The sequence below is a fragment of the Poeciliopsis prolifica genome, unplaced genomic scaffold (genome assembly GCF_027474105.1).
Source record: "Poeciliopsis prolifica strain line A6 unplaced genomic scaffold, Auburn_PproV2 SCAFFOLD002, whole genome shotgun sequence".
Lineage (NCBI taxonomy): Eukaryota > Metazoa > Chordata > Actinopteri > Cyprinodontiformes > Poeciliidae > Poeciliopsis > Poeciliopsis prolifica.
Window position 1 is genome coordinate 8,856,575 of NW_026562377.1, and position 13,733 is coordinate 8,870,307.

At 41.6% G+C, this 13,733-nt stretch overlaps 2 protein-coding genes across 2 annotated transcripts; both read right to left on the bottom strand.

Moving 5' to 3' along the window:
- Positions 1 to 73: 73 nt before the first annotated feature.
- On the bottom strand, positions 74 to 4,288 carry LOC129372928 (forkhead box protein F2-like). Its single transcript, XM_055050541.1, has 3 exons — positions 4,272 to 4,288; positions 2,735 to 3,728; positions 74 to 742 (listed from the first exon to the last, which is right to left on the bottom strand). The coding sequence occupies exons 2-3, from the start codon at positions 3,708 to 3,710 to the stop codon at positions 573 to 575; spliced, it is 1,146 nt and encodes a 381-aa protein (XP_054906516.1). The 5' UTR covers positions 3,711 to 3,728; positions 4,272 to 4,288; the 3' UTR covers positions 74 to 572.
- Positions 4,289 to 7,997: 3,709 nt separating this feature from the next.
- LOC129372948 (forkhead box protein Q1-like) lies at positions 7,998 to 9,513 on the bottom strand. Its single transcript, XM_055050577.1, has one exon. It carries the CDS (start codon positions 9,413 to 9,415, stop codon positions 8,534 to 8,536), a length of 882 nt encoding a protein of 293 aa, XP_054906552.1. The 5' UTR covers positions 9,416 to 9,513; the 3' UTR covers positions 7,998 to 8,533.
- Between the last annotated feature and the right edge of the window lie 4,220 nt (positions 9,514 to 13,733).

The following is a 13,733-nucleotide window of genomic DNA, read 5'->3' on the forward strand; positions in this document are numbered from 1 at the left end:
TGTCACTCCTGAGTTTGCAATGACATGGGCATAAATCCTAAAATATATATCAGCTTTATTGATACCTTTTACAAAGTCAAAAAAAAAAAAGTTGACAATGGTTATACAATAAGTGCAAGATTTGTTGCAGTTCATGGAAGTCTAAAGCGTCGTGTGTGTACTTATACAAATAATGTAAAAACAACAACAAAAACAGTTACATGGGTTATAAGTAGTTTGCGCGTGTTACAAGGGCAAACGCATTAACAGTCGGTGTTTCTGAGGCTTCTTTGGAGGAAGAAAGCTCGTCAGGGTTCATTAAGGAGAAGTGGTTTTTTTTTTATTAAAGAGGCCTCTGGGGTTTCTTCATTCGTTTCCTTCAATGCATTTTCTCCTGAAGTCCAACAGAAATAGATATATTTACGTTGCACTCAAAAGACAAACATGTGAAAGTGGACGCGGGCGCGTCCACGAATCCTTCAAAAATCGACATGTCCGCTCGCTTTGCGTCTGTTTCTTCAGATGTGACGGAGCTGCAGTTTCACTGTGACCGTCGGCGCTCCTCCCTGCCTCCCTCTGCGGGGAGTCCGAGCTCACATCACGCACGGTTTGATGTCCTGACACACGCTCTGCGGGTGGTGGTGGTGGTGGTGATAGTAGGATCCGCTGGCCGAGGGGTGGAAGGACGAGATGCCGTTAAAGTTCAACACAAAGTCCTTCCTGTCGCACACCGAGGAGTGGCTCTGGTAGCGCGGAATGCCCACTGTGGAGAGAGACACGGTGCAGAGTTTTAAATATGCTGTCCTCATAAAAAAAAAAAAAAAAACATCAGCTTTAGTGTTCTTTGCACAAATAACATTTTAGAAGTTATTGTTTTTGTTTGAAACGCGCAGAAAATGTTTCTAAAATTCGAAATGAATACAAAACCGATAAACAAAAAACACCTGATCCAGATAATAATAATAATAATAATAATAATAATAATAATAATAATAATAATAATAATAATAATAATAATAATAATAATAATAATAATAATAGTAATTGTAATTTTACTTTATGAAGTTAGAAAGATTGGGTTTTTTTTTTAACAAGTTTGTTTTAACAGCGCTTGCAGTAATACCTTTGTTTATCTGGTTTTATTGAGGTCTCCCATCATGCAAGAGTATTTGTATTTTTATGACTTAATTAACATTTTTGAATCAGTTAGGGAATATTTGCATAGCTGTAACTTTTATTAAAAATCTGATATTGCCTCATATTGTAAGACGAATGACTGAAAAAAGTGTATCATACGGGTAGGATGTGGTACAAACATGATTATGAAGCAGGAAATACCGTGCCAACTGTTATTATTACTACTGAGATTGTATCTTTCAAATTAGGCAAAAGGCCTTTTTTTATAAGTTATGCTGAATAGAAAGTAGACATACCCTATAAACTCACCAAATATTGTCTTAATTTCCATTTAAAGTTAGAAAAATGTATATTTTAAAATTAAAGGTTCGAAATAAAATGGATTTTTTCTAAAATAAAAAATAAAATAAAACAATAAACAAAAACTATATTTTCGAAGGCAGCTCATTAACACAACAAACTATGTTTATTTAGATTTTTTGATTCAAATATGATTGAGGTAATATATGTTAGTGTCCGGTTCCCATAACGTTCACAAAACATACTTCCGTTTTTAGACCTGATCTGCTGAAAGTGAATTTGGAATTTGAACGTGAGCTTCCAGAAACAGAAAAAAATAATAAAATTAAATGCGGAGACTTCGTCGGGGGTCATAAGGACTCCAGATGTGAGCGTTTTTCAGGAGAGGACAGCAGCCTTTCTCCTGCGGGCCACAGCTCGCTGCTCTGCGCCCTTCTGCACACACAACACAGCAGCCTGTGACTGACAGCACCGTTAACCCTGCAGCTCGCATCCTCCACTCAGTCTATGCGCAAAGTGGAGCAACGCGGATGCGCTGCAGTTTATATCCACCGGCGGTGTGGTCCGACCTGCACAGGCTTTGTTTGGTTAACCTCTGAGACCCCTTCTGGGCTCCGGCGCGTTTGGCTCGCCCCCGTGAAATCCCCAGACTTCAGTAAAGTTTTACTCAGAGACGCAAAAAAGTGCTTTATGTATTATAACATTTACAAACAAATGGACGGTTGTTCAATAATTATGCAAAATGTACATGATGCAAACGCTAATGCTGATGGTTATTTTTTCTAAATTAAAAAACCTAATTATTATTAAAAGCGTACTCTTCTACTTTATTATAAGACCTCTGCATGTTCATGGACGTTTGTTGGGAGTGTAATTAAATCAACTTTTAACCACCCAATAAAAACTTTAACGCTAATATTATTATGTTGCTTCAAACTCGAAACCAGATTCTAAAACCAATTAAAATGAAAACTAATATGGGGAAACTAAATTTAATTACTCTGAATTACAAATATATTATCTTAAATAGACAAAATCCCTTTAAAAGAAAAAAGAAAAAAAAAGATAGAAACATATTTTATAATACACACCTAAATGTGAATTACTGTGGTTCGTTATATTTGAACAGTCATATTTATGGGGGGAGTGGAATGAACATCTTTACAGTTTCTCCAGCAAATAATATTTAAATGAGAGGTTTAAAAGAAAGATAGGCTATTCAATTTGTTTTCTACCCTGACTGGCTCATATCAGTCAGGGTAGAAAACCCTGACTGATATGAGTTTCATCAGTTTCAGTCATGAGCTGGTGTTGGTACCTGATATGTCAGCTGAGTGGCTGTCCCTGCCATTCTGGTGGAGGTAACTCTGCTCCAGAGAATAGGGCGACATGCCTGAGTGTAAAGCGGACGACGCCGGGCTGCTGGAGGCCAGGGACTGCTGTTTGATGTAGGGGGAGCCGCCGGAGGAAGCCCAATGCGCGGATGTTGAGGCGTACGGGGAATGGCCGTCCAGTGCACTGGCCATAGCCGGAGAGGACGGGACTGGGCTGCTGCTGCTGTCCGGCCCATACTCCCCGCTCGGAGGGACGGGGCAGCTCGCCATGTACGTAGATCCGGGGCTTGGGGACATGTGGGGGACATGGTGGCCTCCACTCAGACCGTCGTATCCTCCAGCCATCGAATTGCTCATCATGTCCAGGTTGTAGCTGTTGCTGTGACAGGCAAGGGTGGCGGATGGAGCCTGGAAGTCGAAGCTCTGCGGGAGAATCGAGGTGCCGAAGCCGATGCCGTTCATCATCCGGTACATGGGCTTCAAGGCTTGGCATTTCCTCCTGAAGCCTCTTGGTCTGCGCCGAAACGAACCCTCTTCGAACATGAACTCGCTGCCCGGATCGATGGTCCAGTAGTGGCCTTTCCCGGGCCGGCCTAGTCCTTTGGGCAGCTTGATGAAGCACTCGTTCAGTGACAAATTATGTCGGACTGAGTTCTTCCAGCCCTGATATGAACCTCTGAAGAACGGGAAGCGAGCCTGTAGGAACTGGTAGATCTCGCTGAGGGTCAGACGTTTGGTCGGCGAGCTTTGTATTGCCATGACGATAAGAGCGATGTAGGAGTATGGAGGCTTCTCTGGTCGCCTCAGACCCGAGCTGCTCTTCTTTCCCTTTGCGCCCGCAGAAGCGCTTTCCGTGGCGGCCTGTGGGCTCAGCATAGCGGGGTGCAAGACGCCGGACGCCGGGCTGGATCTCAGAGGAGGCGGAGGGTCCAGCTGCTGCTGAGTGGTCTCGGTTGTCATGTCAGCACTGACGTACAGCTGGCGTAGATAAAAGAGAGAGGGAGGGAGAAAGAGACTCAGGAGCAAAAAATATGCAAAGCTCCAGCGGCCAGTAAGCGCTGCACCACCAGTGGTCCCCAAAATCTGAGCGCAAAATGGAGAGAAATCTGTCTCCAGTTACGCACGACTCTCCCGTTACGCACGGTGCTCCTTTGACGCATGCAGAACGCACGGCGGCTACGCACTGACAGAGAGAGGAAGAGGAAGGGAGAGTGGGGGGAGCTCGGTATCCACTGGAGACTGAGTGTCCAGGGCTCCGCTGGGTGTCACACCGGCGCTAAGTGGCGCTGTGTGACGCGCCGGGTGGCCATCGACCTCCTTAAGGAGGAAGCCAAAAAACCCTGGGTCTTATTGCACGCAAGAGTCGAGACAAACAAATACCGACCACCTATCATTTCATAAATCTTTCTTCCCTCTGCGGGAGCCCCCCACCCTTTCTCTTCAACTTCACTCTCTGTGACGAAAACATCCTCTCCAAAACCCCTCCCACACCCAAACCAGAACTGGCCCGAGTCCACTCACGGTTCTGAGCTCCGTTAGCGCCCCACATTCTCTCCTCTCCTTGTCTTCTTTCTTCCCTCCCACCTCTTCTCCTCGAGTCTGGACTACACGCAAATAAGCGATCTATCAAACCTCCCCCAGACATCCCAATCAACAGCGCCACACGCCTTCCGAACAAGGGGAAAAAAAAAAAAAAAACGAACAACACTTCCCCCCTCCTTTTTAAATGACGCAATTTGAGCCACAAAAATGACTCCCAGCCACAACATCTCTACAAATCCAATGTGCCCCGAATTTACAGCTCTTCATGCAATCCGTCCCCATTTATGAAGAATGCCTTGCTCTGTGGTATTTGTATTATTTTGCTCATAATTTCCTCCCAAAATGGCCCAGAGTATAACAAAAACAAACTGTGCCGGTGCCGGACTAGCAGAGGGGCGAGGAGTGTGAGAGATGGAGGTGGTGGTCTTTACCGTGCGTGTAAGCAAGGGGTCGGGGTGGGGGGTTTGCTCTGAGTAAATGACTTTGACATGAGTGGAAGCAGGCTTTTTCCATCAAGCCCGGCCCTGGATACCACACACAGCGCGCCAGTGTCAGCTTACCGCCCCAGGGCCGGAGCTGGTCCCAGGGGCCCCGCGTTCATTAGAGAGAGAAAAGCGAAATTAGGCGAGCGGGCGTCGACAGTTTCCGCCCCTATGGAGACATCATACACAGATTTGTCCGACATGATGGAGTTCTCTATCCCATAAAGGTAATATCAACATCCGCTCTTCAACGAAGCGGTGAGGAGCACAGAAACATCAGAAACTTCAATAGCTGTGCATCACTTTCATAAAATAGACAAAGTGGGGTTTATTATTATTATCAAAGCAGAAATGATCAGAACTCTACATATAAACTATACGTAATTTCAGATTAATTTCTTGCCCTCACATGTTCGTTTACGTACCCTTTTAAAATTTTAGATGGCTCCAAGCACAGCCGCTGCATCAACCTTTGCACTTTACAAAACAAAAGGTTGTGCGTGTGGATAAAAATCTGTTTCTCACAATGACACACTCGCACATACACACGCACCAGTTACGGCTCCAGAAATTTCCTGTGACATCAAAAAAACTTATGACCCCCGCTGAGATCAGGATGCCTCGGTTTGCAGAGGCAATCTTTGTTCTGGGGGTTCGCTTTGAAGACGCTGATCCGGCCGCTTTTTACGGACCGCAGCTTCAGCTCGGCTCTAATTTGGTCTGTCGGAAATATCCCAGCGATCAGCGGCCACAACTCTGCAGAGGTTTTTGGTGATGGAGCGTTCTTGCCATAAAATATAGAAACGTGGCCGAAGACCCAAATGAACACAATAGCATCAGAAGGAAAGCTTCTATTTGTTTATATATATATATATATATATATATATATATATATATATATATATATATATATATATATATATATATATATATATATATATATATATATATATATATAACAAGAGAGGCAGGACAAAAGCACTGTAGCCAAACAAATATTACACTATGGCCCACAAGGCAGTGCATGCTGTAATTTGTTTTTTATTATATTATGTATAAACATAATAAGGAGATATTAAGGGAAATTTAGCACATGAAAAAGAAATATGCACTGCCTTGTGGCGTAGTGTAATATTTGTTTGGCTACAGTGCTTTTGTCCTGCCTCTCTGCTTGTGCTTCCTGCGGCGGTGCCGGGAGCTTTGGAGCTGCCTCTGCGGGACTGTGGGGGGTCAGCCACGGTTCACGCTGGCCGGAGTGACAGACTGTTTGGACTTCCTAACATTGTGCCGGCCTCATAGTTCAGTTTCAGTCGTTCTGTGCCTCTCATTTGCAGCCCGACTTAGGCCTCATGTTCAGTCCACTCGGAGGCGTAGCAGCTACGCAAAATTCGAAGCATGCGCATTAACTGTGCGGTAAACAATTCCAATCACGTGAGATGCTGTGAAAGCCTGGAGTCACGTGACCGCACCTTAGACAGGTGTGTTGTTCCGGAGTTTCACCTCCAGGTTGCAGCATTGTCCCTGCAAACAGAGACGAGTCTCACCTGTCACCTGGTGCACTTCTCCTCCTCCTCCTGCTCTCATCTGTTCAGTGCACGGCTCCTTCAAAAGGTTCATGTTGTGGTGGATAAAATCAGCAGTTAGTATCTTCATATATATTACGTCACAATTGTTGACCAAAGCGCCCATGTGAACATCAAAGATATTGTGCAATTTATGACATTAACGTTTGCCGTCCTCATTTATGCTTTACAGTAAATGAAACAACCCAAAACCGAATAGGCCTGATCCAGGCCATTTAAAAAAAAAAAAATTTAAATGCTTCAAAAATCCAGTTTTGATTCATTTAGTATTTCATTTAGGAGAGGTTGACTCAGTAATAGCACATTGATTTGTATTCTTTCTTGGTGCTAAAATTCCGATGCTTTAATTTTTAAAAATTGTGTCTTAAATAATTAAATGAAATGTCCTCAGGGCGTCATTTTAATTTGATTCAGTTCCGTTTTAGTTCATATCACATTAAATCGAAAACGTAACACTGTTATTCGAGAAAAAACAAACAAACCAAAATAAACAAACAAACAAAGATTGCAAACATTGAATGGTTTCAACTTAATTTGGCCAGTTTTGATTTTGTATGTGAGTGAATATGAATTGGCCTTAGTTGTTTTTCAGATGACGGCATGGGGACAATCAGGAGGAATCGATTTGTAATTTAGTGATTGTTCATGCCCATACACAGTGGCGAAGAGTTTTTTTCTTTTTTCTTTTTCTATTTTAAGACCTGAGTTATTTCTAAGAAGCACGCTTCTTGGAAGTTGTTTGTTTTGCTTTTCTATGTCCCTCTGTTGGCTGCGGAGTCGGGAGTCCGTTTCAGGACCGTGGAGAGCAATTGAAGACCCTCCGGACAGAAACTCTTAACAAGCTGCGGGGACGTAGACGTCGATAGTTTTCTACATTTCTGAGCAGAATCAAATAAACATGACATTTTCCCCATTTGAAAAAAATAAAAAATCCACTCACACTGACTAAGACACATTCCGCAGTGTCTGCAGCATTTTTATGGGGGTAAATTAACTATAATTTGATCACATTATAATTAACTCTTAAATGATGTTCTATCATAACAAAATAATAGCAACAGCAGTAATAATTTAATTAAAACATCCTCATGCAGTCCTCATGTTTAAGCTACTTCTTTTAAGGTTGCAGACTTCTTGTCTCAGACAGATCATTTGTTGTAGCCCTGAAAGCCAAAAATGTTTGTTTCAAATGCGTTGTGCAGAATAACAAACATCTAGTTTTATTGTGTTTATGTGTGTGTGGGGTGTGTGTGTGCATGTGTGTGTGCGTGTGTATGTTTGTGATAAACAGCGCATAGATATTTTTGATGCATTATGGCCTCAATGTGCGGTGTGCAGAGTAATGTCATATTTAAGCCGTTTCTTTGTTATATTCACTTTTTGTTTCAATATTTAATGCCCTCCTGTTTATGTGTGTTTTTCTCAGTTTTCCCTTTCTCCTAGAAAACACTAAATTGTGCAAAAAATGTAAAAGTTATCAATGTTATGAAGCTGGATTTCCAGCATCATTAAAGCTCCACATGATGCGATCCTGCAGCAGGTGTTTTCTTCCCTACCTCATCTGCACTTGTTTCTATTTCTATATTCCCCAACACAATTCCCTTTGATTTTTTTAAATGAAAAGTCATCAAAGAGCATGATCCCATTTTTGTCACGTTTTTATTCACAAAAATATCAAGCATGCATCTATCTATCTATCAATTAACCATCCAGTCAATCAGTCTCAGGAAAACCATTTCATGTTTCCATGCCTTTTCTTGTGGAGCCGCATAAATGCAATGCAGCTTCGTCAATATTTAATATATTATACATATTATACATTACAGCAGTTCATACAAAACAAAAAATATATATATATAAATAAAGTGACAGATTTATATTATAAGGAAAAAAAAGAAATGACCAAGGAACCGTGGATACATAAAGACAAACACAGCTAGCGCGCACGGACGCGCGCGGACGCACGCACTCACACACACATTCACACACACAGACAGGAACAATCTGATGACACTATTTTTAGGTTGTCACCACACAGTTAGATCTGTTTTGACAACACAAGCGTTTGCTTTCGACACTACAGTAGTTTGGTCACAATGAGTCCCGCACAGTTAAATAAGTGAAGCGCTGGATGTGGAGAACATCCATCGAGCTGCAGTTTGTTTTTTGTATTTTTTTATGACAGCAGGGAGTCTATGTGGAAGCCTCGGGCTCTGCTAGGCACCTTGAAGGCTGCTTCAGGTGCGACTCTGCCCGCCGCCGTCGCATGCAGGTAGGGATCCCTGCAGGGCTCTGTGCTGCTGTACGCCGCCTCAGACAGATATGGATGATGGACCGGATAGTTCAGAGCGTATGGCAACGTGTGGGCCCTTGAGGGCCAGTACATCTGTGGGGTGGGCTTCTGTGTGTCAGGGTGGCGCTCCTCTCTCCTTTTGAACGGCGTGCTGAGGATGCTGTCAATAGCGAAGGAGCTGGTGAACTTGGCGCCCACTCTCTCCTCTGCGCCCGGGAGCCGGGTGTCTTCACTCGGCATGTCCGGACTCTCCTGCTCCTTGGGGCCCCTCTTGGCGATGCGCTTCCTTCTGCGCCGGAAGACCCCATCAGCGAAGGTGTATTCGCTGTGCGGGTTCAGCATCCAGTAGTTGTCTTTCCCCCAGGGCCTGGACGGGTCCCGGAGAACTTTGAGGAAGCAGTCGTTGAGTGACAAGTTGTGACGCACGGAGTTCCTCCAGCCGGTGTAGCTGCCTCGGAAAAACGGGAACTTCTTCATCAGGTAGTCGTTGATCTCTGCCAAAGTCAGACGGCCGCTGCTGGACTCCCGGATGGCCATTGCGATGAGGGCAATGTAGGAATAGGGAGGCTTTGGTCTGCGGGTGTAAGGCTTCCCTTTGCCGCTCTCGCTGCCTTGAGTGACAGGTGCCGGGCTGTTGGCCACGCAGTCTCCGTCTGAGCCGAGCTCATCCCCGGACAGAGGAGAGGGAATCCCCCCGTCTGGCTCCATGCAGAGCTCCAGTGGCTTCTGGGCAAAGTGGTGCGCGGAAAAAACTTCAAGTTTCATTCCCCTGAATCAAAAAAGAAGAAAAATCAGAGTTTGTGCTTCAGCTAATCTGCAAAGCAGGTGGATCTGCAGGCACCCTGAACCTCGGTGTGGAGCTGCAGAACACAGATATGTCTCCCGAGACACGCTACTCTTGCTTTAATATAGCCTAATGCCTCGCGAGGGACAGCCCACGGGCGGAGTTTGCGCGTCAAAACCATTGAAGCGGCTGAATTATGTATGTAGATGTATGTGCGCAATTGGAGGCTGGCATGCAACATGAGGGAGGGGGAGAAACATGAAAAAAGGGTGGATGAAAGGTGATAAAAGAAACGTTAAACAATTACAGTAAAAACATATCTATCTATCTATCTATCTATCTATCTATCTATCTATCTATCTATCTATCTATCTATATCTATCTATCTATCTATCTATCTATCTATCTATCTATCTATCTATCTATCTATCTATCTATCTATCTATCTATCTATCTATCTATCTATCTATCTATCTATCTATCTATCTATCTATCTATCTATCTATCTATCTATCTATCTATCTATCTATCTATCTATCTGTTTTGAAGAGCCCTGACTAATCAGAAAACCACCAGACAGACATATTTTTAGTAGACAAACATACCTTTCTTGTTACTTGAACTCTTGTCATTCTTCACTGGAACGAGGAAGAAAGGCAAGCACAGCACAAATATTAAAGGAAAATATTTGGATAAGATCCACCAAACACACAATGACTATGTAAATTCACAAGTTAGTAGAGAATGCGGAAAACAAATGCTTTAGAAGATTGCCTGAAAGGTCAGTATAAGTTCAGAGGAAAGGACCAATAAGACCTACCGCCAAAGTAGCATCTTCATAAAATGACAGCCGGCAGTTTATTCTGAGCTGCATCGATGAATAAAGACAGAAATGAACCTCTTCTCAGTTTGATTAGTCTCTCTCATCACTGTGGAGGAACTTGGTTCTTCTCTACCTTATTTTGAGTGTAAAGCTTTTTTATAGCACCTTTCAAAAATTATGAAGTGTTTTTCAAACAGAGTGAAAAAAACACAAGTCCCATTAAACATAAGCACATTTTAAAACAAATAATTTTTAGATGGTTTTTAAAGGAAGACACTGAGTCCACTCATTGGCTTTGGCACGGCTTTTATGTTACAATTAGTTTCAGACAGGTGACCTTACATACAGACAACTTTATTAAACAGGACGTTTTTTTATGGTGCGTTCAATGGCTGCAGGGAAGCTGTGTGATGAAGCTGCAAAACACATCAATACTCTTCCACCACCAGGCTTGAGAATTGGAATAAGTCATTTGTCCTGATATGCCATGTTAAATTTTCTCCAAAGACAGCACTTTGCCTTGCTATCATCTCTACATCTCAACTGTTCTGGTAACATTGCTCCAGAGGTCTTGTGGTCCATTTAGGTGCATTTTTGCAAAGTAAAGTTGAGCTGTTGTGTTTTTTTTCTTTTCAAGAAGAGACTTGTATCCTTCCAAACAGGCCATGCTCATTCATTCTTTTTCTAACTATCCTGTCATGACTTTTAACATTCAAGATGGTAAGGCTGGTACAATCTGAGATAGTGTGGGTCTTTGTGATTTCTTTAAGCAGTATGTAGGGTATATTTGGGGTGGATGCGTTGGGATGTTTGTCTCTGGGAACATCTAGCTGCATTAAATGTTTTTTAATGTGAATAATCTGTTGCACTGCAAAATAAAGGATTTCAAGATGAGATATTACAAGTTGCAAGGCAATTGGCTATTTATTTCCATCTTGCCATTGTATTGATACTCCTGTAGGCAAGAATTACTAATTAACCAAGTACATTTGATCAGCAGTCATGTTCCCTCCTAAATTTAGGTACTCTGTTTCACGCACAAGTTCTCCAATTTGATTGTTCTAGATTACTCTAGAATGGATTTGTGGTTGCACAGTTTTGTAAGTTCTATTTCAATAAATTCAGATGTGATCTTTTCTTAAAACATCACATCATATTTCGTAGTATTTTAAGTGTACTCTAAATGTACAATGATTTGATCTGAACTGGAAAGAAGTTGTTGCACTTTTGGTGAAGATAAATTACTTTATTACTTTATGGGCAATATTTTGGATTCTCTTATCAGTCACACCTTGTTTCATTACAGTAATTTCAGGTTTAGACTTTCATCAAGTTTTCCCTTTGATAAGAGTAGGTCTTATTTAATTGAGTCCACAAAAACTCTGTGATGTAATCCATATTAACCAGTGAGGTTAACTCATTCCTATCACTGTTAAATCTAAAAAACTCTAGTGAAAAACACAGATTGAATACTGAAGTATTCACAAGGGCAGGACTGCAGAGAGGTGGTGGGCCAAACATGAGCTAGAGCCTTTCTGTTTGGACTTTGCATATTTGTCTGCAGCATACTTTTCTTTGGTACTCTGGTTTGAACATTTCTATCATCCTGCCCCCTAGTGATAACAACACCTAATGTCTTTAACATAACCAATATCAGTATTTCTTAATTCCACTCATCAGGGACCACTGCAATGCGCATGTTTTGGATGTTTTTCTTCAGTCACGCACTTGAATTTAATAACCGGGTGATTAACAATGTTTTGCAGCACTCAAGGTCAAGCAATCACTTGAAACAGGAGTTCTGGAACAAAGACACACCTGAACTATAGAGTACACTGCTCTGTATGGATGAGAGCATCAGAGCAAATCTGATGCATAAATTACATTTCCATGTTCCTTCAAGCTGTCAAAAACCATTTATTAAATAATTCAAAAACAATGATCAAAATTAAAAAAAAATTTTGAAAAATGTTTTGTGTTCCCCCAAAGCATGCAAATTTCACCCCATCCACATATTGATGAAAGGAAATTGTGTAGCCATATTTTACTTTCGTCCACTGAAATTTACAAGGGACCATAGCTGGAGACAATATTATGCAACTTCACAATGCTGACGTCTGTAAACCAAACCCTAGTGGCACAAAATGACTTTGAAACTCCCCTTTCATCACCTCAGTCAGATGACGAAACAGACAAAGGAGGGCAAACATGAGTTATGAGCTTCAGAGTAGTTAAACTGTCGTCTCAGCCACTCCTTCTCCCTCAGGTTTTTTTTATAGGGGACCCTGAACACTAACATAAGCTTTAACTTTGTCCATTCCTTTACTGTCCCGCATTTCCACCTACATATTGCAAATGAAAACAAATACAAAACAAAAACAACACAAAAACCTTGATTATCTGCTTGAGTAAATGCCAAATAAGTCATGGTCAGAGTAAAGCATCTGAAGCTTTAATAAGAGCAGACAGGTTAAGCGTTTTGTTTAAATGTAGCACTCTAGCGCTAATAAAAGACCTGATTACAGACAGTCCTCTGAACTGTTTGATAATGGGTGTGAAAGCAAGCAGATTTTCAGAAGGGAGTGAAAGTTAAGAATGCAAACTTGAAGTTTGTCTTTTTTTTAAACTTACGTTAAAAGAGCCCAAAGAGGCCTTTGTTTCTATGCATTCAATGTTCTCAGGTCGTTTTGTGGCTGTTTAACTCAAATATGGTGGAGTACAATCGTTTTCTGTACTTTATGATTGCCTTTTAAATTGGTTTTTGTAAAAGACCCAAACATAGGGCAGCGCTGTAGAGAGCATATTAGAGGCAGCAAAATAAATACTGAATTAGAGTACCATACTCTGGTATAATACTGTGATGCTTTTAAGAGTCAGATTGTTAAACTGTTTTGTATTTTTTCATTGATTTGGCTGAAGAGAATAGTAATAAATCCACAGATTCACAGATTGTTGACTACAGTCTGTAGCAGTCTAATTTAAAGTTGGCTCTTTAATAAATTCTTTATGAGTATACACAGCAGTAACTAATTTCTTAGTTTAGAGCCCTTTATGATTTTGAGTCAGTTTTTTTATATATTAAAATGGTAAATTTTTTGGAAGGGAGAACAAAAAAATACAGTTAAAAGTCAAAAGAAAACCTTGCATGTTTTTGAGTGTCCTTATCGCAACTTGTTTTGCAGAATGATGAATGAAAAAACATCAAAGGCAATTGGATATCAAAGTTAAATCTCTACTTTGTTTTGTTCTGTTTTGATTTTTTCCTTGGAGCAGCTGGGAGTTGAAAAAAAAAACAAATGTTGTAGCAGAAACTCATGATGGCGACTGCTGCGAGGCTAAATCCAGAGCTGAGGAAACTGTCATTATCGCCATGCTGTGGAGATGCAGAGAACGATGCCACAGTGATGGTGGGTGTTGCTGCGTTGCTTTTGTTTGTTTTTTTACATTTCTATGCAAAATTGTCGTGAAGCTGGATT

Bases quoted from the DNA above. Each gene is read 5' to 3' on its own strand.
- LOC129372928 (XM_055050541.1), bottom strand. From the start codon at position 3,710: ATGACAACCGAGACCACTCAGCAGCAGCTGGACCCTCCGCCTCCTCTG. The intron at 743-2,734 runs GTACCAACACCA...CTCTCTCCACAG, and splicing joins CCACTCAGCTGACATATCAG to TGGGCATTCCGCGCTACCAG.
- LOC129372948 (XM_055050577.1), bottom strand. From the start codon at position 9,415: ATGAAACTTGAAGTTTTTTCCGCGCACCACTTTGCCCAGAAGCCACTG.